This window comes from Vombatus ursinus, unplaced genomic scaffold (assembly GCF_900497805.2).
Source record: "Vombatus ursinus unplaced genomic scaffold, bare-nosed wombat genome assembly UNPS02014772.1, whole genome shotgun sequence".
NCBI lineage: Eukaryota > Metazoa > Chordata > Mammalia > Diprotodontia > Vombatidae > Vombatus > Vombatus ursinus.
This window is the reverse complement of record NW_020954550.1, coordinates 30,591,004-30,614,414: the sequence shown is the minus strand read 5'-3', so window position 1 is coordinate 30,614,414 and position 23,411 is coordinate 30,591,004. Positions and strand designations below refer to the sequence as shown.

The 23,411-nt window shown below is 35.8% G+C and overlaps 1 protein-coding gene across 2 annotated transcripts in view; it reads left to right on the top strand.

Moving 5' to 3' along the window:
- NNT (nicotinamide nucleotide transhydrogenase) overlaps positions 1-23,411 on the top strand; it is a 113,091-nt gene that overhangs the window by 7,641 nt on the left and 82,039 nt on the right. The window contains exons 2-7 of one of the 2 annotated variants that reach the window (XM_027863491.1): positions 1,588-1,770; positions 4,330-4,559; positions 7,626-7,843; positions 8,536-8,623; positions 13,162-13,250; positions 17,919-18,106. In XM_027863491.1, the coding sequence (XP_027719292.1) occupies positions 1,620-1,770; positions 4,330-4,559; positions 7,626-7,843; positions 8,536-8,623; positions 13,162-13,250; positions 17,919-18,106 (964 nt within the window). In that variant the 5' untranslated portion in view covers positions 1,588-1,619. The remainder of the gene's footprint in view (positions 1-1,587; positions 1,771-4,329; positions 4,560-7,625; positions 7,844-8,535; positions 8,624-13,161; positions 13,251-17,918; positions 18,107-23,411) is intronic. The other variant, XM_027863492.1, reaches the window with a different exon arrangement.

Genomic DNA, 23,411 nt, shown 5'->3' with positions numbered 1-23,411 from the left:
TGAATGTTTACATGAGAGAAATTACATGTGAAATTTCACAAGAGAAATTAAACATGAAGATATATTCACTGTTGTCATTGAACATGTCTAGTATATGACTCAAAAGGATTTCTGTATGTTGAGTTTTTTCAAATATTTGAAGATAACGTTGTACAAATTACATAAAGTTCTGGTATACTGAAAAATCTCTTTAGTGAAATTCCCAATAATGTAAAGAGAAGGGCTTAACCATCCATACTGGAAGAACAAAGTGGCTTAAAAATACATGCTGATTGCCCAGATTTTATTGTCCAAGTTGGATGAGTAGTCTGTGAAATTAACCCAATAATGTGAGTATCTTGGAAAAACACTCTAGGTGGATAGTGATGTGGACTTGGAGTTGAGCAGGGAAAAGAAATAAAACTGGATTGAATTTGGAAAAATGGAGAGTGTGCTTAATGACATCTCTGCTTCCTGCAGAAGTGCTCATTTTGAACACGAATATTCTCCTGGTAATTTTATAAAGCTGCAAACCCTGGAAGGCCAGGATATCAGAAAAGTTAAAATGATAAATAATCTAAAAGCAGTGATTGATATAGACACAGTGCGGTCTGTTAGCAGTTGTGACTTGTGTTTAAATGATGTGATGGAGAGAGTGCTGAACTTGAGGTCAGGAATAGCTGGATTCAGATCCTGCCTCAGACACTTGCTAGTTGTGTGACCCTGGACCAGCCGCTTAATCTCTTTCTCTGTTACCTCATCTGGAAATTGGGGTTAATAAGAGTACCTACCTTTTATGATTGTTATAAGGGTTAAATGAAGTAATATATGTAGAGTATTTTGCAAAACTTAAAAAGTGCGGTTTAAATGCTAACAATTAGTGCATTATCTATATTCTGTATCACCAGAAAAGGAGATAGGCTTATCATGTAGCAAGAGTGGAAGACAATGCTTGGATTGCTCAATTGGTACATTTGTATCCCTGAGATATTCATTTATTTATTCTTTTTTCATTCAATAAGCCTTAACTATGCTAGGTGCTGGGGATACAAAACCCAAAAACAAACAGCCCCTTCTCTTTAGGAACTTAGGTGTTGTTGATTAGAAACATTATATACCCAGAAAGGAAAATACATAATAAATATCAAATAATTCTGAGAGAAGTACCCTCACCTTGGGGGATCAGGATGGGCTGAATGGAGGAGGAGGTGTTGCTTGGTCTGATCTTGAAGGAATCTGGGGAATAGGTTGGGTAGATTTCTGTGGGAAATGTTTGAGAAAATGTGAACAATAATCCCACAGGATTAGAAGAGGGGAGGGAATACCTGCAGATGTATATCCTTAAATGGGCTAAATAGACTTTGGTGAGTAACTTTGGGAATTTCACTACTACTTTAACTGTTTCCGTGGGACATGTCATCTGAGTTCCTAACAACTGACTTACAGACCAAATTCTAGCATGCAACCATTTTAAAGTAGGAGGCTTGCTGTGTATGAATTTGGTGTGCATCACCACATGTAATGATGTTTTCTTGTGTATTTTTTGAGATCTCAAAAGCAAAAAAACCAATAATTTTCCCCCCTTCTTTTTGTTGGATTCATGTGCAGTGTATTGGAGGGGGCATTACATTAAGACCAACATGGCAAGCATACTGAAAACAGTGGTGACTAGCTACTCAAGTCCTCTACTCGTTAATTTGGGATCACTTAAGGTGCTACCTGGGAAGACAGAAGTTTTACGAACCTTTCACATCCATCAGCCCCTATGGTATAAAGCACCTGTAAAACCAGGTAAAGTTCAAGTTTTATGTGAATCAAAATGTGAAATAGTTTTAGAAGATTCCTGAAGAGAATCAAATGTTGTGATACACAAAACAGTTAATATACTGTCTTCAGTGCATTCTAGTTCTCTTTGTTAATCATCTTTAGGTATTGAGAAAAGAGTTGTCCTACCAACTCGATTCCTTTTGCCAGTGGAAAGGATATATATATACATATATGTGTGTGTGTGTATATATATATATATGTATATATACATACACATACACACATACATACACATACATACACATATGTGTATACATAGTGTATATATGTGTGTATATACATGTACATGCACATGTATAAACACATACACACATATATACATATACACATGTGTATATATGCATATATATGCATATGTGTATATATGTATAGAGAGTTGGGTTCCCTTCTGCAGCTGAGATATAAGAGAAATCTGAGCATTTTCCAAACCATCCTCCTGTCAGTCTTTTGAAAATGAGAATGATCATTCCCCAGTTTGCTTGATAGTACCTACTAGTATAAGAGCTCAGCAGACAGTTGCTTTTTCTGATTTGATTTTTCCATGCTTCTGTAGGTCCTTATTTTTTTCCAGAGCCTTCTTCTTTAACTCAAATCCTTTATCCACTGACAGCAGGGAATTGACCCTGGCTCAACATTTTGTAGTGCTCTTTCCCCAGCTTCTTCATGAAGGAGGAAGTGATCCCAGAATGCACCAGGGGAACTTCCATTTAAATAATTCCTTTGATAAAGGGATGACTCTCTTTGTCAAGGGAATAATTACAACTCCTTGTTGCTGCGTCTGTGATTTGACCACCACAGTCTAGCATGAACCTACTGGTAACATTGTCTATAGAGTAGGGATTGGACTAGGAGGGAACCATGTTGTTGAATGAATGGGGGGCCCATAGTTGAAAAGTAGTAGATTAGAAGGTTAGGCAGACCAACTTCAAATGAATAGAGTAGTACCTCATTCCCTTGGGCTACTGAATCTAATCACTGGGGTTCTCTAGCAGCACAAAAGTAGAGTTTCATATCTTAGAGCAGGGCTTCTTAACTTGAGGTCCGTGGGCCCCTTGGAGTCCCTGGAAAGATTTCGTAGGGTCTGCAAACTTGAATGGAATAAAAAGCTACATCTCTATTTCAACATAATTTGTTTCTTTTGTAATCTTATGCAAAATGTATTTTATGCATAAAAATTATTCTGAGAAGGGATCCACAGGCTGCACCAGGGGTCTGTGACAGACCCCTGTCACACAGGTGACACACAAAAAATTGTCTTCTGACCTAGGGAATCTTTGATCTGAGCAAAACTGTGGCATAGTATTTTGGATTAAGTAAAAGCCAGATATATGGTTTTCTTCTTGGAAACAGATACATTTTGAGGATGATCTAGTATAAATCAAATGTGCTAATTTATTGGAAAATTTCTGTGCATGAGAAATTTTAGCTCCAATTCAAAAATCTTAATAAGCATAAATACTTAGATGTAAAAGATCTTTTTGAGTCTTGCTGCTGTTTGGACAAAACCAGTCTACTCACAATAATCTCATTTAAACTTTAAGGCACAGAGGGAGGGCAGTGAAAGGACCCAAGAAAAGAATTAGAAGGCAAAGTGTTCAGAAAGGTCTGAAAAGGTGAAAAAAATTAAATAAAACAAAGCAAAACTTCTGATCCTCAAATACTTTATATATATTAATTTTCACGTACCTAATGGGGAGTTGTCTCTTTTGAGACATCTAACCTAATGAACAGTAGTTTAAAGTTACTTCATGTAAAATCTCATGAAAATTGTATATATTTTTCAGTGTGTTGTAACTCAATGACAAAGTAAAAACTTGATTAATGGTGAAATTTCCTAATTAACTTTTAAAGTGAAATAATCTCAGAATTTATGTGTTTGGCTTAAAACAACTAGCCAATTCTGATTCACAATGATAATATGCAAAATCCTATTGTTAATAGTAATAGTGGCTCATATATATATAAAGTGTGACAGTTACAGCATGTCTTACATATATGTCATTTGATTCTCATGACTCTATGAGATAGGTAGGGTGAATATCATTTTCTCATTTTACAGATGAGGAAATTGGGGCCCTAAAGTGATTTGTTCAAAGTCATGCAGTAAATGGTAGAACTGGTTTCTACTCTCATTGTTGTATCATTTTTATTACATGGCAAATAAAAAGGCATTTCTTAGCTTTGGCCCATTGTAAATCATTCCTCCTTTGGTAATATAGGATCTAGGACTTGTCATGTATCCCTGATAGGAACTTGAAATTGTCATGATTTGGTAATGGTTCATTGGGAAGTTGGCAGGTTAAGAGTTTTCCATTACTGGAGAAAGACCACTAAATAGAACATTTACATTATTCAGTTTAATAAAGTACTTAGGGAAAACAGTAGTTTTTTGCAAGTGGTAGAAAATTTTCATGTACTTTGAATAAGAAAATAGCCTTTCTACCCACCAGAAGAAGTCTGTTATTCAATCATTTTTCTTTGTTTTTATTGAACCAAATATGTTCTTTTCTTTGTATATTACAGGAATTCCATATAAACAATTGACTGTGGGGGTCCCCAAGGAGATTTTCCAAAATGAGAAGAGGGTGGCTTTGTCACCAGCTGGTGTTCAGGCCTTGGTTAAACAGGGTTTTAATGTGGTGGTGGAATCGGGTGCAGGTGAAGCCTCCAAGTTTTCTGATGATCACTACAGAGCTGCAGGAGCTGTAATCCAAGGGACACAGGAAGTATTAGCATCTGATTTGGTTGTCAAGGTAATTACCTTTTTTCTTTTTGTTTTCCCCATCCACCTAGTATGCTGAAATAGCTCTATCTGTGCGTTATTTGATATGAAAGTGTATAACATCTTTTAATTTAAATAAGTGGTTCTTTGCAATGAATTTCCTTCAGATTCTTATGTAACTTTTATCAAGTGGTCTCCTTTTAGCTGTAAGGAATGGAGGGAAACTTCAGTGATTACTCCTATAGAAATGTGAGGTTTTTTTTTTTTTTAGAATGAGTAGGGAAATTTTGCATGCCATTAGGTTACATCTTTCTCAAATATTTAGAGCAAGTATTTATGTGATTTTGGAGTGAAAAAATAGTGCAGATTGAAGCCTACACTTTGCTGTCCCATAATCTTTTAATAACTAAAAGACATGATGATTTAAGGTATGACAGCAGCTATTTGTAAAGTAGGGGATGGTTATGCCAACGAAAGTAACAACAAGTTAAATGACAGTTTATATTGTTAATATGTCAGGAAGAAGGTGTTGCAGAAGCCCTAAATTTTAAAGGTGGCAAATCAGTCTAACCTCTGCACGTTACCAAATGAGAAATCGGACCTGAGGTTCAGAACCCATTAAAAATTGATGTAATAGCAAACTTGTCTAACAAGCTTAAACAAAAAAGGTAAGGGAAGTAAAAATTACTTTCCTCATCAGAATACTTGTAGGTTTATGGAATTTCCTAGAAATTGTTTAAAGGTCTGAGCAAAATATACAATGGTCATGTCTGCTAATGAAGCTAGTAAGCACAACTTAAGATTTTCTGATTCTTGATGTTACCCTAGTTATAATTCAAAAAATTTTATATGAATCCCAATCACCAATTTAAAAGTTTAAAATTTAGAATAATTATATTTTTCCAGTTATTAAGGGTAAGGGACTGAATCTGACATTTCAGTGATACAGGAAATTCCCTCTATCTGTGTAGGCTGGTACCTTCTCTGCACCTTACGGTCTTTAGAGAGTTGCCTAGGCTAGCTAGTTTGTTAAACTCAAATAGAAACAGATCCCTTCAGGCTACATATTGAGTTAGAAACCCCCAAATTAACATTATCTATTGTTTTTTCTTTTGTTGAACATTTTCCAATTATATTTTAATCTTGCTGGGCTACACAAGAATTCATTATTTCTGATAACACTGAATTTGGTTCTGCCAGCTCTTCAATATGTTTTTAGCCCACATGGAAATATAGGTGAAAAAAATTTCTCAGCCTTCAAATTTCTTTTAAAAAAGTAAAATTTTAATAATAATAATAGCTAGCATTTATATAGCACTTACCGTCTGTCAGGCACTGTGCCAAGTGCTTACACCTGGGAAGCAGGTGCTATTACTATCCCTATTTTACAGTTGTGGAAACTGAAATTGACAGAGGCTTTGTATCTTGCCCAAGGTCACAAAGCTAGTAAGTGTCTGAGACTGTATTTGAACTCAGGTCTTCCTGATTCCAGACCTGACATTCTTTCTACTGTACCATCTAGCTGTCTCCATTTAATTAAGGAAAGGCCTGTTTTGGTGAAAGACTTAAATTAAGGGTGAGAACATAGAATAAGAGCTATAAAGAGGTTGGAAGCTATGATACTTAAAGGATGCTTTGGATGCTGCTATAAGTAATTGAAGCATGATATAGAGTGATGTTAAAATATTGACCCTTTGTTATTTGTGGCAGCTCTTTTCAAGTGAATAGTTTTTTTTTCTGAGCTTACCCACCCAAAGCTATTTCATTAGCTTCAAAATATAAGCTTCACATCCAAATAATTATGGATAAATATAGGTTGCCATCTGAAACATCTTAAATTGACTAAATCATATATGGCAGGTTTTTTATTTTTCAAAGGGAAAGATTACACCATTATACATTTGTTTCTTTTTCTCTGCCCTAATTTAATATGATGTGACTATGAATCTGAATTCTGTATTCATATTTTTAAGAATATGTATTTTTTTCCTGTTTGTACGTAATACGGATAAACATATACAAATCTTCCGTACTTTGAATTTAATGACATATTGTGCATGGAACCCCAGTATCTAAATTAATGTAGTCTTATGACAAAATTTTTCCATACTTTTCTGCCATTGGATCTGTAATAAAAGGATTGAAATGGAGAGAGTTGTTTGAAACATCTTCTGTTTGCTCAACAGATGTTAGTTCTCTTGCCTTGAGATTATATTTTCTAATTGTTTGTGTTCTAAACATTAGGAATTAAAATAAGTCCACTCAGTAAGTTCAGATATCACCAAGCAGTGGTATTTTTTTAATATATACTTTACATAATCCCACTCAGTGATTTATTGGTGAAAGACTTGGGCTAATGCTTTAATGATGTCCTTATTGCTATTTTTTGTTGTTGTCTATTTTTTAATTTTTTTTATTTTTAACACGTGTTTTTAAAACTTTGGGTTACAAATTTTCTCCCTGTCTTCTTCCCCGCCCACCCTCATAGAAAAGGCAAGCATCTTGATACACGTTATAGCCGTGTAGTCATGCAAAACACTTCCATAGTGGTCCTGTTGTGAAAAACTAAGTATATTTCCCTTCATCCTATCCTACCCCCCATTTATTCTATTTTATCTTTTGACCCGGTCCCTCCTCAGAAGTGTTTGCTTTTGATTATCCCCTCCCCCAATCTGCCTTCCCCTCTATCAACCCCCTGCTCTCTTGTCCCCTTCCCCCCTTATTTTCCTGTAGCGTAAGATAGATTTTCATACCCCATTGTATGTGTTATTCCCTCCTTAAGCCAAATCCTATAAGAATAAGATTCACTTATTCCCTCTCACCTTCCCCCGTTTCCACTCCACTGTAAAAGCCTTTTCTTGTCTGTTTCATGTGAGATAATTTACCCCATTCTACTTCTCCCTTTTTCCTTCTCCCAGTATAATCCTCTCTCCCCCCCTTAATTTTATTTTCCAGATATCACCCCTTCATCTTCAACTCATCCTGTGCCCTCTATTTATCTATCTATACATACATATACTTATTGCTATTTTTTTTTGAAGTATGAAAAAGATATGTTATGGTTTTTAATTTTAAAACTGTTGATCTTTTTCTTCAGGTTAGAGCTCCCATGCTAAACCCTGTATTAGGCACTCATGAGGCTGATCTTTTAAAGAAATCTGGCACACTGATTAGTTTTATCTACCCAGCTCAAAATCCAGACTTGCTGAACAAACTTTCTGAAAGAAAAACTACAGTTCTGGCAATGGACCAGGTTCCAAGAGTCACCATTGCTCAGGGATATGATGCTCTAAGCTCAATGGCCAACATTGCTGGGTAGGATAAATATTTATTTTAAAGTTTCAAAAAAATTCAGTGTAAATGAAAGCAGAGCTGTATTATGTTTCATTTTTTTCTGTATAGTTGTTTCTTATTTTTGTCTCTTTGTAGACAGTTACAAGATTTAAATCTTGTTCCATTTTATCTTAGTAGGTAAAAGATCTATGTGTCTTTTTCTCCTTTTATTTTGTTGAAGAAATGACTTTCATGTTAGCATAATTTCTGCTACAATTACCTTTCAATTTGTTTTCATTAATGGGTGAATATAGATTATCTGAATAGGTACTAATGATTATTTGAAATTCATTATATATGCATATATAATTTCAGCAGATTTACTTCCTTAATTATATTTTACTTTATTAACAAATCAGATGGGATTTCTTAAGTGTTTGCTACGTCCTCGTTGCATCCTTACCTCCTCACCTGGGATGGTGCTTTAGGAACATGTTGGGTGGCAGGGGAGGACCAGGCTGAGAGAGAAGTCAGTAAGTGGGTTATCTGTACTGATAATTAAAGGTTAACTTGAGGTTCAGTCTTCAGATAAGCTCTAAAATATCTTGTGGAAATAAAGTATGAATAATTCTGATTTTAACTATAGCAGTAGCAGCAGCTGCTGGCATTTATATAGTGCTTCAAAGTTATTAGTAGTATATTGTTCATTTTGCATTTTGTTCCTTCCCCCGCAGTTACAAGGCAGTTGTACTAGCAGCAAATCATTTTGGACGTTTTTTCACTGGCCAAATCACAGCAGCCGGAAAAGTTCCTCCAGCTAAGGTAATTAACAGAAACTCATTATTCATTAGCGAAGATGATTTCCCTGCTATTGAGGTTTTGAGAAAAGGTTTCTCTTAGTTTCAGTTTACTTAATGGTATAAAAGCATGAGTGTTTTTGAACTACTGTCCTCAATGTTCATTATACAGAATTTCCTTTACGAACTTCTTTAATAGTTTCCCACTGATATATTCCTCTGCCTCTCCAGAGACATGCTAGGCCTTATAGCTTGAATAAAGTTTTTGCCAAGTGTGATAGTACACACCTAGAGTACTCTACTGCTGGGCAAGCTGAGACTGGTGGATCTCTTGAGCTCAGGAATTCTGAGCTATAATAGGGCTAAAACTGATTGTCTGCATTAGATCTGTCTCCAGTAGGAAAGCCTCTGGGAGTAAGGGGCCCACCAGCTTGTCTAAGGAGGGACAAACCAACCCAGATCAGAAAAGTCGATCAGATTGGAGGTCAGAGCTTCCCATGCTAATCATCGTGGGGTTGGGTCTATGAGTAGCTAGCTTGGGAGAGATAGAGAGACCCAATCATCATCCCCTCTTCTGTCTGTTAAACTAAACTTGCTTTAAGATGATAAGCTGCAAAACTCTCTTTGCCTCTTATTTCCCATCCACCTCCCCACCTTGCTCCCCGCTTCTTTTCAGTTTCTCTGCCTCCAGTCTCTCTTTTATCCAAGTCATTGTTTACATTGATGCCAAAGTAATCCTTCTAATACAAAGATCCAGCAATGACCTAGCAGTATAGATGGTGGTGTGCAATTTTAATTTCTCCAGTGAGCAGCAGAGTGCCAGGATCGATTAGTTATGACTGGCATCATTGTGAAGGATGGTTTGGAGAAAGGAGAACCAGCTAGGCTTCTATAGTAGTTCAGGTGAGGCAAGGGTAATGAGAACCTGAACTAGGTTTGAGGCAGTGTGAATGGAGTGGAAGGGAGAGTTGCTGGGAGCTCTTTTGAAGGTAGAGATGAAGGTGTAAATACAACTGGCTACTGACTGGATTGTATGGGAAGGGGTGTAAAAGGGGAAAGGAGGAGGAGGTGGTCATAATCAGCATTGTCAGGGGCTAGAGAAATATGAAAGAAGATAAGCACTGAGAAGAAGCCATCAGGTTTGGCAGGTTGCATCCATGACCTTGGAAAGATCAATTTTGGTAGGGAGTATTCAGAGCCGTGTTGCAGGGGGTGCAAGAATGGGCAGATGATGAGGTATAGAGGCAATGAACATGGATCACTATAGATATTTGTAGGAGAAAGATAGTATGATAGATTGAAGGGATGGAAGGGTCAAAGAAAGGCTTTTTCCCCCCTAAGGATAAAGAGATGAGTAAATTGGTAGGTAAAAGGGAAAGAGCCAGTAGAGGGAAATAAAGGGGGAAAGAAAGTGGGAAGGAAGCAAGATCTCAGAGGAAATGGAAGGGGGGGTGCCCTCAAAGGAACAAGTACAAGGGATAGTCTTGGCAAGAAGGTGCCATCTCATTTTTTTGAGTCTGGAGGACAAGGAAAGAAGAAGGGAGAAGAGAGGTTAAAAGGCACTGAGGAAGCAGAATGTTAAAAGGGCTCAACATCAGATGATCTGAGCCCTTTCAAGGAAAGTGAGATCAGGTCATTTGAGAGAAAGAGGGCTTGTGGGGTTGGGGAAAGAAAGGAGAAATTCTAGGACAGTTGTTGGAGGGAATATAGCAGAAGGGAAAACACGAAATCAGTGTGAAGTTCTTTGTGCTCTTTAAGGTCCTATAAGTGTCTGTTACTGCCTGGGAGATGAGTAAAAGGATTACCATATAGCAGTGATGGGCCAGTTGAGGTTTGATTTCATAAATTTGAAGTGGACTCAGGCAGCATTGTTTTCATGGCTTTCTCCAGTAGCTTCATAGATCAGGAATAGGAACAGAGATGAAGACAGAGGGCAAGCTTGTATTAGATACAAACATGTCAGGAAAATAGGAAAGTGAGTGAATTTGACAGTAAAGAGAGCATTCATAAAATGGTTAACCATAGAACTGAAACTGTGTAGGGAGACGAGGAAGCTTGAATAGGAGTAGTAGGCTGGGGGAGCAGGGAGAAATTAAGTTACTGAAGGTCATGTATCTATTATGATTATAATTATGATTATAATTATTTTAAGACTAGGGCTTCCCTATCTCACCCAGGCTAGAAGTATGGCCACCACTCACATGTCTGATCCTGATATTGTTTGGCATAGAAGCTTTATAACCTGTTCTATATTATACATCCTGGGCTAGTTTATTCCTCCTTAGGCAGCTTGGTAGCTCTCCATTCCTGGGGGCTCACCACCTAATGTGGACAACCGATTTGCTTTAGCTCCATTGCATCTTAGAATGATCAGACTCAAGGAAGCCATCAGGTCAGCATCCCCCAGGAGCAGGGATTGCAGGTGTATACCACCATGTCTGCCATCATAGGTCTATTTTTTAGAACTATATTTTTAAAAAAGAAAAATCTATTTTTTCTTATAGGATATTTTCTTTCTTTAAAAAAAAAAAAAAAGACATGCCCTAAAATTACCTCTGTAGCTTTCTCCCTCCTTCTAGGGAGCCATTTTGTATAACAAAAATTTTTTAAAAACTGGAAACAATAAAAAGAAGAGGGAAAATTAGCATAATCAATCAACACATAAACAAATCTGAAAATATAAGCAGTGTTTCACAGCATGGATCTCCTGTTTCTATAAAGGAGTAGAAGGAGGTGTTAGCTCCTATCTTTCTTTCAGGCTATGCTTGTTCTTTATTACATGATATTTTCACTAGTAACTGAGAGAGGAACATTGGCTTGGCAGTTAGGGAGAGTTAGATTCTTATCTTGCTTTTTCCACTAAGTAGCCTCTGCTACTGAGTGAATACATGTGATCATGTGTTAGGGCTTAAACTGTGGGCTTCAGGTTTAGCAAAATGAGAGTATTAGACTAGAAGAATTTCCAGTTGTAGAATTCTATGATTCTGAATTATCATCTAGTCCATGTAATTGTTAGGTGCAAGTACTTGTGGAGGACCATGATTTTGTTTGTAGGGTCATCCCTAGATTTAGGGAGGGTGGTGAGACACAAGTCGGTGAAACAGGCCTAGAATTATGAAGCATTTGCTAAAGGTATTTAGATTACTTAGCTTGGAAGTGAAAAGTTAGAAATGTGATCTGATAATGGTGAGTAGTTCTATTTTTCCATTGAGACCAAAACAATATTAAAAGAGTTTAGCTGAAGCATGAGGGATCTAAGTAAGATGCAGAAAAAATTACCCAATGGAGAAGAAAGTTAGATACTCAAATAAGTTGCCAAAGAAGATAAGATTGTCTTCAAGCCTGAATTCCTTTACAAATAGGAATAATTTTCATCTGCTGAGGTTGGTCTTAAATATAGTCCTTTCTACAATCCAGGAATTGACCAGATAACCTTTCTAGATTCTGGCCTCTCTTAGTGATCAGTCATTCCACTTTTGCAGCTGCCCACTACTTCGTTTGTTATTTCTGGATGCCATTGCCCAAGATGACTAGGATTGAGGAAGTTATTGACATTTGTGGGTTGTTGTATGTTTATAAGCATCATTAATTCTGTGAATGCCAGATACTTCCTGAGGAACTTTGTGTTGCCTTTAATTGGACTATGTGGCCTACCATGCTCAGGGAAATTAATTTTTAAGGTTCATGGAACATTGTTTCTACTTGTTTCTGGGAGAATAGATAGGAATTATAAATTCTTTCATCAGAGGAATTATAAATTCTTGTGATCTCTTGAATTATACCCCTAAGTAGTCAAGCAGTTGCCATTAGTTTAGGCTTTAGGGGCATATTTAGTTCAGTTGTGTAGTAATGCCAGCACTGTATATTTGAGGTAGGCAGTGAGGAGACACCTCACTGAAGTTATACCCATATTAAATGTCTTAATATTCCTTGAATTTACAGGGGCAGCTAGGTGTCTCATGGATAGAGCACTAGGCTTGGAATCAGGAAGACTCATCTTCCTGAGATCAAATGTGGCCTCAAACACTTATTAGCTTTGTGACCCTGGGCAAGTCACTTAACTCTGTTTGCCTCAGTTCAGTTTGCCTGGAGAAGGAAATGGCAAACCACTCCAGTATCTTTGCCAAGAAAAACCCCAGTGGGGTCATGAATCAAAATTGCACATGCCTGAAAGACTGAATAACAGCAAAATTCCTTGAACTTAGGAAATGTTGGAATTTGCATTAGGAGAGGTAACTAAGATGTCCATAACTGAGATTTTTGTGGAGGTAGCTTTTACAAGGTAGGAACAATTTTTTAATTTTTAGGTATCTTATAATAGCAATATTGCAATAGTTTGTAGATTGAAATGCTAAATGTTAGTCTGAATGGAGACAAGTGGTTGGTTAAACAAGAAATTTGTATTTTGAAAACCAGTTTAAAGAAAAAAAGTTGATTTAACTACCTCATAGAGAATAGCCAGGCTAATGCAGTTCCATTTGCAGCTCCATGCAGTTCAATAATCTTTCAAACACTTTCATAATGAATTTTGTTTAAAATAACAGATTACACTTCCCAATCTAGATTCTTATCATTGGTGGTGGAGTTGCTGGGCTCGCTTCTGCTGGAGCAGCGAAAGCTATGGGTGCAATTGTTCGAGGGTTTGATACCAGGTGAGTATTTCACTAGTGATTCTGTTACGAGGACAGGCTTTTATTTCATTTAACTATTAGAATACTTTTTTTTTGTATAATATATGGTTGCCTAGTAAATTGAAAAATTTTCTTCTTTATGAAATAGCATATTGAAAACTTTTTCCTCCTAAGCTACTTATAATCAAATGGATTTGGGTTCTCATAAATTTTGTAGTTCCCTTCAATAATTCACATTGCAACCCATCCATATCTACCTATCCTTTGTTACTCTTTTCTGTATCTTCATAAAAATTTACCACAGAGGGTCTGCCCAATGTGTTAGAGGTCTCCTTCATTTTTTTCATAGTTGCAAGGGCAGCTTGTGTGTATATTTTTGTATCCATATGTACATATATGTGTGCATAATTTTATTATATATTAGAAAATAAATGTTGTTATCTAAAGGTTTTTAAAAGATCTCCTGGAAAAATATAAGCAATTTCAATAAGGAACAACCAATATGCAATATTAGTAGTTAAAAACCAAAAACAACCAATCCTCCCCCATTCTCTTCTCTTCCAAACTCCACACCTTATAAAGTTACTTTTATGTAGATTGATAATGGGACCAGAGTTGCATGGAATCTCAGAATTTCACAGTTGTAAGTGAGCTCAAGTGACCGTGAAGTCCCAAAATAATACCTTCTATAACAAAACTGGAAAGTAATAATCCAGCCCAGCGCTTCTTAAACTGTGGGGTCGTGACCCATAGTTTAAGAAGTGCTCAAGGGGTTGTGAGTGGAAAAAGTTTAAGAAGCCCCGAATGTCTAGTCTTTCCTTGAGCCTCAGGTTGCCTAGTGTCACATGGGCTGTCACAAGTTGTTAATAACCTAAGAAAATTGGCACGCAGGTCCTCTGGTTCTCAGCCCAGTGTACTTTCCACTACCCAACGATATTAGGCTGAGCTTAAGGCTTTTCTTTTTCAAGCTGAATATTATCACCTTCCAGTGATCTTCAGTCAAATGTGTTATCTCCTTTGTTAGAAAATGAGCTCAAGCAGAGGCTGTCTTTTTTATTTATATCCCCAGAACTTAGCAGAATGCATTACAGATAGTAAATGTTTGTAACCTAGTGTCTCTTTGTTCATTTGTCTGCTGGTGATGTGGCTTCCTGTTACCATCCTATTCACTCTGTTGGTCACACTCTAGCTTGTCAATGCCATTTCAAAAATGTCCCCACAACTGAACATGGTATTCCAGGATGTGATTTGACTAGGGTAGTCAATTATTTAGGAATAAAATGATGAACATCTGTCATTCAGTAAACATGGGGCAATTCCACAAGAGGAAAACAGTTTCTAAACTTTAAGGCATCATGTAACTGTTGGCAATAATTATCATCTTCTTTGTTCTATAAACTATACTTTTAATGTGCCAGAGGTTGCATTGGCTTTTTTTTGGTAAGCCACTTCATACTTTTCTCTCATATTGACCTTGAGTCAACTTCCTAAGGTGTTTGTCATGTGAACAGGCATCTAGCCACATCTTCCCCGTTCCATTCTTGTGTGCTAGATATTTTTAACCTAAGTGGAGGACTTTGTATTTGTCCCTATTAAATTTCATCTTGTTAGATTTGTCCCATCATTCAGGCCTGTAGTGTGTTGTCTTTGTATGCAGATCCTGTTATTCACCATTCTCTGTCTGTTTTCTTTTGCCCCAGACAGATACATATTTCCTGGAACACTGTTAAAGATGAAAAATTCATTTAAGAAATTTTCTTTTGTAGGTACTGGGTTTTATAAAGCACTTGGACTTAAAGCAGTGTTGATATTTGTGTTTAAATCATTTAAAAAATGGATAAATATCATTCAGATTAGACTTCACTAGTCTAATCACTCACAATTGCTGCTGCATTCATTTGAGGTAGGATAGCCAAGAAAGAGAGTTGGAGAGAATTATCAAACTGAGAGCCAGGGATTTTCCCCAAAAAGTAGTTTGTACCTGGGTCCTCTGAGTTCAGATACTGGGATTGTTCACAGAAGTGTTGTGGCTAATAAAAAGTCAGCTAGCTAAAGTGGACAAATAAGCCATTTAGTCTCAGATCAAGTATAACTGAAATTATGCATATACTATTTCCCTTTTACAGCTCATCTTTAAAGTTTTATAAACATTACTGATAAGAATTTTCTCCAGAACCTCCAGGTTAAAAATTCCTTCAAAATAAATTTTAAAAAGTTTTGAAAAGGTATATCACTATATTAATATAATTTTATTTGAATAATCACTCTAACAAAAATTTATATAACATGTAATTATATAATTATAAATACTAGTATATGTATTTTAAAGTTTATAAAACACTCTGTGTTCATTATTTCATTTGATTTTCATAACAACCCTGTAAGGTAGATACTATGGGTATTTACCCCTATTTTGCATAGGAGGAAATGAAGGTTCAGAGAATTTAGATTATATGGTCATGTAGCTAGAATGTGTCATTGGTGAGATTCAAGCTCAGATGTTCCTGACTCCAACACTATATCCATTATGTCCCATTGCTACACAGTAGATAGCAGCATCTGAGCACTAATGAGTATTTTGACTTAGTAATAGTTAAAGGCTATTAATAATAAAAGGTTGAATTCTTATAAATATTTAAGTATTTTCATTGTTTTGAAGAGATTCTGGCATCCGTGATGTAAGTGCTAACCATTTATTAGTTATTCATTGGTTTGCAGTCTAATTGTATTGCGAAATTTTTATACATCTCCAGTGAAGCAAAGCTTGCTTTTTAGATTTGGTAGTTGATGCAATAATTGATGCAATATAATTGAAGCAATATATAATTGATGCAATAATGACATGAGCTTTGGACAATGACAGTTAATCTACTTTACTAACTTCAGACTGGGGATAAGCATCTAACAACATCAATAATAACTGAGATTTATCTGTCACTAACATTTTTGAATCACTTTATACATGTTATCTCATTGGAGTTTCACAACAACCCTGTGAGGTAGGTACTACATGTGTTGTTATGCCCATTTTACAGATGAGGAAATGGACTCAAAGAGGTTAAATAACTTGTCCATGGTCACTTCAGAGGTAGACTTTGAACTCAAGACTTCCTGTCTCGAAATCTAGCACTCTACTCTGTCATAAGCATGTATTACAAGATAGTTAATATAAGATATTTTGGGACAAAGCTTTACTGTAAGATTGAATATTATACTTGTGCCAGTTAAGTAACTTAAGGAACAGAGAGTTCATTGCATATTGGCATCAGTTCAAAAGGTGTGGCTTATCCAAAAGAAAGGAGAGTCTTTACCTAGTATTTTTTATTGTTATTATTGACTAATGTTTATATTGTAATATTTTGACTAGAGTGATCTGAGAGAGGAAACTGCAGCAGTGATGCACACTTCACAAGGTATTTTAAGAGCTTATGTGGTTGCAGGAACTTTCCATTTTAGTGGAGACATGGTAAAGAAGTTTGGAAGTTCTTTGTTTTTTTTTTATATGGCTTGATGATTTTGCTTTTGATAGCTCACCTCTTATAAATTGTCTTAAGAATTTTTATTAAAACACCTAATTCAGTGAAACAGTAGAGGACCAGATAATTTATGGATATAATAAACATTTATGTATGTGATAATAACAAAATAAGGAGAACCCTAAATAATAGGAAAGTTCACAGATTAAAAATCTGTTGGAAGGAGCTCTGAGTGCATGGATTCTGGCCCCCACCATCTGAGTAAGGCAGGAGTTTTGTTTACAACATTCTTGCCAGCTGCTCAGCCAGCTCCTTGTTGAATGCTGCCAGTGGTGAGGAAGCCTTTTACATTTTTTGAAACTGATGTTTGATAGTTCTTCCTTAAATTGAGCTGAAATATATCTCCCTGTATTTTCTACTTATTCATTCTATTTCTCTCCTTTTGGGGTCAGGCAGAATAAATTGAATCCCTCTTTTATGCGATAACTCATCAGATACGTTACCTCCCTGAACTTGTTGTCTCATTTATAAAATGGTAATGATGATATGTAATTAAGTTTCTTATGAGGAAAGAGCTTTGTAAACCTCTAAGTGCTACATAAATGAGCCATTATTTTGACTATATTTGAAAGTATTGGTTATGTCTCCTCAAGTCTCTCCTTGTCAAAGCTTAACTTCAGTCCTTATGTGGCAAGATTTTGAATTCCTCCTTGGTTATCTTGCTTGTTCTCCTCTAGATGTACTGTAGTTTGTCAGTATAATTCCTAAAATTTTACTCCCATAAATGGGCATACTATTGGTCTGATCTGGGCAATAGCAGGATTCTTGGTTGCAGCTTTTTAGCACAGTTTAAGATTGAAATAGCTTTTTGGGCTACCATTTCATGTTGTTGATTCATACTGAACCTGTAGTCTTATGGATGTCAAAGAAATCCTAGTGTGGGTCAGATGTTTTTGTTGTTGTCAACAAAAATTCATTGCGTAAAATTATTTTTATTCTTTTCTAGCACATATTTTAAACTTACAGTAATTATCACTTCCCTTTTGAAAAGTTATGGTGGGTATCCTGGTCTGAATATGTCTGTATAACACAGTAGTTTCTATGTGAATGGTGTACATTTCCATGCCAAGGTCCTCTGATACATCTTTTAAAATATCTTGAAAGCTTACTTGACTTTGACCAAGAGTGGTTTGTATTTGGTTTTCTTCTTTAGAGCTGCGGCTTTGGAGCAGTTTAAGTCTCTTGGGGCAGAGCCTTTGGAAGTAGACTTGAAAGAATCAGGAGAGGGACAAGGAGGATATGCCAAAGAAATGTCCAAAGAGTTCATTGAGGCAGAAATGAAACTCTTTGCCCAGCAGTGTAAAGAAGTTGATATTCTCATCAGCACAGCCCTTATTCCAGGTAATTCATTTGTATAATTATATTTTTTCGCTTTCCTGAATCTGTTTTTTCATTTATAATCTTTTGTTCTTGGAAAGCTTCTGGTGATAATTGTGGCATAGAACTAGTCAGTAATTACAGATTCCTCAAAGATGATTTTGATGTCTCTTTAGGGATGGGAAGAAGTCTATATAACATAGACCCTGTTTCTAAGGTGAAGGTCAGTTGATTTTCAAGAAATTTGTGAAAATGTAAATTTGGTGGTTTTGATTTTTCAAAGAAGTATCTTTTGGAAAGTAGGTATGCATCTGATATTTATATAAATATGTGTTTTAATGTATAAACATTTATAAATACTTTTAAAGACATACTATATGTACATACAAATATATGTACATGTATGTGTATATATACATACATATGTACATACACATGTTATATATATATTTATATATATTTAACAGGGCAGTGATGCTGCTGCCATGAGTCACAAAAGAAACCAGTGTTGCTGTTGCCCATGTTGGCTCTTGTTTAAAGGAGGATGTCATGGATGGGGCCAGGGAAAGGCCTCCACATAGCTTATTAGTCATGTTATTTGCCCTAGGTCTTCAGATAAACAATTACATGCTTTTTCTTAATTCTATTTATTTCTTAAAATTTTATTGATGCTTTTTGTGTTTTATATCACATTCATTTTTGAATATGTCCTGCTCCCCTACCCAATAGGCAGTTGTGCCCTATGTACAGAAGAACAGGGGCTTTCTTATAAGGGGAAAAGCTATTTTCTGGCTAGTAAAAAATAAGGTGGTGTGAAAGTGGGAATGTCTTTCATGTCTGGTGACCTCAAGATAAGTCCTATTTCATATCAGCCATTTATGAGGAGAGTTTCTGTTTTTAAAGGGACTAGAAAGAAAGAAGAATGAGTTGTAGGGGAGATTTTATTTTAGATTTCAATTGATGGAAAAAGGAAGACTTACTCTAGCCCCAGAAGAAAATTAGGATGAGAGTCCTTTTTCTTTTATGGCTTAGAACCATGGTTATCAAAGAATGGGACTGTGGGAGCGAATTTTGCCAAGTGTGTTACAAAATTTTGGATGTCATGATATTGCATATGTTTTGTGAAGTTTTTAAATTTATACTTAAATACAAAATAAGAAAAGAAAAAAAACATTGCCATGTGCACAGCAGATTATGAGAGGATTCGATATAAAACAATAAATTTCCATTTCAAGAAAACCTATATAATAAATACTATACATTGTTTTCAAAGCTACCCACCTCTTCTTTGCTTCCTTGTTGGATTTCTTTTGTTCTTTGCTGGTGTACTTTTTACTTTATTTTTTCCCTCTGCCCCCCAAGAAGGCTATAATTAAGCATGGATTATATATACATATACATAGATATCGCTAAACATACCATTACATATATACGCTCATACACATATATGTAAGACCATATTATGCTTATTTCCTCCAATTATCTGCTTCTCTGGGGGTGGATAGCATCTTTCTCCATTAAGTCTAAGTCTTTCCATGTTTTTCTAAATCAACTAGCTCATCATTTCCTATACCACAGCAGTATTCCTTTCTGGATTCAAATAGCATTTTCCTTCATAGGATCTTTGAGGTTAATTTGGGTATTTATAGTAGAATAACTTGGTTGCTCAGAGTTGTTCTTAAAACAGTACTGCTATTACTATGTACAGTGTTCTCTTGGATTTGCTCATTTCGCTCTTCATTATTTCGTGGAGGTCTCTCCATGCATTTCTAAAATTATTGAGCTCATCATTTTTTATAGCAGAGTGATATTCCATCATGAACATCTATCACAGTTTGTTTAGCCATTCTTCAGTTGATGGGTATCCCCGCAGTTTACATTTCTTTGCTACGACAAAGACAGCTGCTATAAATATTTTAGAACATGTAGATTCTTTTCCATTTTCCCTTATCATCTTGGGAAACAGACCTAGTAGTGGTATTGCTGGGTTAAAGGGTTTGGCAGTTTAATAACTCTTCGGGTATAATTCCAAATCTTCAAAATAGTTGGATCAGCTCCCGGTACCACCAACAATGAATTAAGGTTCCAATTTTGTCACATCCTTTCCAACATTTGTCACTTTCCTCTTATATCATTTTAGCCAATCTGATAGGTGTGAAATACTATCTCAAGGTTGTTTTAATTTGCATTTCTTGAATCAATAATGATTTAGAGCATTTTTTCATATGACTATAAATTGTTTTGATTTCTCCATCGGAAAACTGCCTGTTTGTATCCTTTGACCATTCATCAATTGGGGAATGACTTGCATTCTTATAGATTAGAAAAAGTTCTTTATATATTTGAAATATGAGACCTTTATCTGAGAGACTGCCTATAATTTTTTTTTCCAAAGTTTTCTGCTCTTCTGATCTTGGTTACATTTGTTTTATTTGTACAAAAACTTTTAAATTTAATGTAATCAAAATTATGTTTTACATCTTACAACACTTTCTATCTCTTGTTTGATCATAAATTGTTCACCTATTCATAAGTCTGATAGGTAACATGTTCCATGTTCTTCAAATTTTCTTGTAATATCTCCCTTTATATCTAGGTCACGTATCCATTTTGACCTTATCTTGGTAAATGGTATAAGATATTGGTCTATGCCTAATTTCTGCCAGACTGCTTTCCAGCTTTTCCAACAATTTTTACCAAATTAATGAATTCTTATCCCCAAAACTTAAGTCTTTGTACTTGTCAAACACTATTCATTAATGTTATTGCATATTGCAAAAGAAAGTATGTAAAATTTTTGTTTACTATAAATTTTACTTATCCATCATATGTAGTAGGGTAAGTCTAGATTCACAAAACAAATGTAACTTGCCTATTACATACTTGTTCCAACCTCAAAACAGGTTAGCCCTTGAACTTGCAAAGAACTTACCAAAAACAACAAAAACAGCTGCTTTTATTGACCAGGAACTACACATGTGAAGGTCTTCCAACTCATGTTCATGTGTTGCTATTCTTTACGGCTGTACCATGAGCCAAAAGTTTGAGAACTACTTGCCAGTTCATAAATATGGAAAGAAGGTGAAAATTCAAAGGAGGACCTGCATTTTAACTACTTGTGTGACCTTGGGGAAGCCACTTAACCTCCAATAGCCTCAGTTTCTGCATCTCTAATATTAAGGTGGTTGGGTTCAGTGACTCTAAACTTCTTTTTCTGATCTAGATTTATGGTCAGTAGTCTGTAGAGATGTCTGACACATCTAAGGTAGCTTTCACTTGAGATCAAGATTATTTGGGAGAAAGGGTGAGTCCTTCTTAGATCTTGTGCTTATTTACTCTCCATTTTATGGGTGAGTTCAGATGAACACTCACATTTTAAAATGTCCTGAAAATTTGCCTGCCTTTGACTATGAGTGGGTTGTGTTTGGTTTTCTTCTTAGAGCTATGACTTTGAAGCAATTTAGGTCTCTTGGGGTTATAATTGTTATAATTATAATGGTTATAATTGTTAATTGTGTTTTTCTCTCCAACATTTCCTCTCATACCTTCTCTCTGTTTGCTTCCCATCCCCTCTTTATAAAGAAGAAGGTAATGAATGAATAGGAACATGATTTTCACTAGTAATCTAGAATTGAATTTGGTTTGATCTCACTCCTCTGCCTTCTTCCTTTCACCCAGTCCAGATCGTGATCACTGGTTCTTATGCATTTTCTCTTCTCTTAACCCTAAAAAGTTAGTTTTGCTTATAATTTTTCTCTACCCAATTCTATTCCTTTCTCCGTCTCTTCTAATTCCCTACTGATTTTAATGTATTTCTGTACCAAACTCTCTTTGTGTTTCTTTTCAAGATTCCTTTGCCTCGTTCTGATGAGTAAAGTTAATAAGAGGCCTTCTTCCCCTACCCCCTCTTCTATATTTGCATTATCTTCTCCTCATGTACCCTAATTATGAGCAAAAGTAAGATCCTTCTCCTTTTTTTCCGCCTGATTTTTCCTTAGTATGTTCCTTTATCCTTCCTTTTTCTTGCCTTTCTGAAACCAACAAAATGAAGCAAAACCACCCCCAGGTCCTGTGTTTGTCTATCTTTACTCTTTCTGAGAGTCTTGAAGACAATATGGTCCTGTCTTGTCTCTTCTCCTGCTAGAATATAAGCTCTTCATCTTCATTTGCCTATTTTTCAATTGCTCAAATGTATTTACTTTCTAGGTTTTTCTTGTCTCCTGTATTTGAGTTTCACAGTTTCTAAGCTTGCTCTTGTAGTTTTATCAGAAATGTTTAAAAGTCCTCTGTTCTGTTAAAAGTCCTCTTCCCCCTCCCCCCACCCCACCTCACTTTTAGGATTATACTCAGTTTTCCTCAGGGTAGGTATTCTTGATTTTAAGCAGGGGCATGCTGATAAATGTTTAACAACTGGCTCTCTGAAAACACACCATATAGTTTTAAGTTTAATCTATGTTTTAAAAACTTTCTTTATCCCTTTCTTAATTCTAGATAATCAACAAATCAATAATTAAGCCCTCATTTGTAGCATTTGCCAATTTCTGAGGTGTAAGTGCTCATACTGAAAATATAATTGGCTTTCATACGCCAGTATGAGCTAGCTCCAGTATACCACTGGTTGTGAGTCTTTTATCTTTTTCTTCTTGGGATATTGTATTCCAAGATTTCTTTCTCTTTTTGAGTAGTTGAATTATTGTCTTGTGTGATCTTGACTATATTTAGTTCTTTGCTACTTGAACTCTTTCTTTTTGGATGCTTACAGTAATTTTTATTTGACCTTGTGGTGGTAGCAATATCATAATCCCCTCTCTTCTACACAACTCAGACTAGTTTTTCCTTAAAAGATGCTGAAAACATCTTTGAGACTTAATTGACTTAGGAGATTGAAATTTCAGGTCATTGACATTACTTCCTGGTCTCTTGAGTATAAATAGCCATGAGGAGCTCCAGCCTCTTTCAGATGCTTGGCTAGTGGGCCATTGTGGGCAATTCAGAGGCAGTTCTTTGCCTGATTCAGCAGCTTTGCCCAGTTGAATCAATGTGTATTGTCCTTGCTACATCCTTGTTGAATATGTTTACTTAGCTATGGCTAAGTAAATCTCCTTTGGTTAATTACTTTTAAATATCTCTTTTCAGTATCTGAACTTAACTAAAGGGAGACTGTCCTGAGATAGGTCTAGCCTAGAACAGATCTGAAATTTCTAGGTTTTGAGTGGGATTTCCTGAATGTTTTCAATTTGGGGTTTCTTTCAGGAAGTGACAAATGAACGGAGTTCTTTCCATCCTTCCTTCCTTCCTTCCTTCCTTCCTTCCTTCCTTCCTTCCTTCC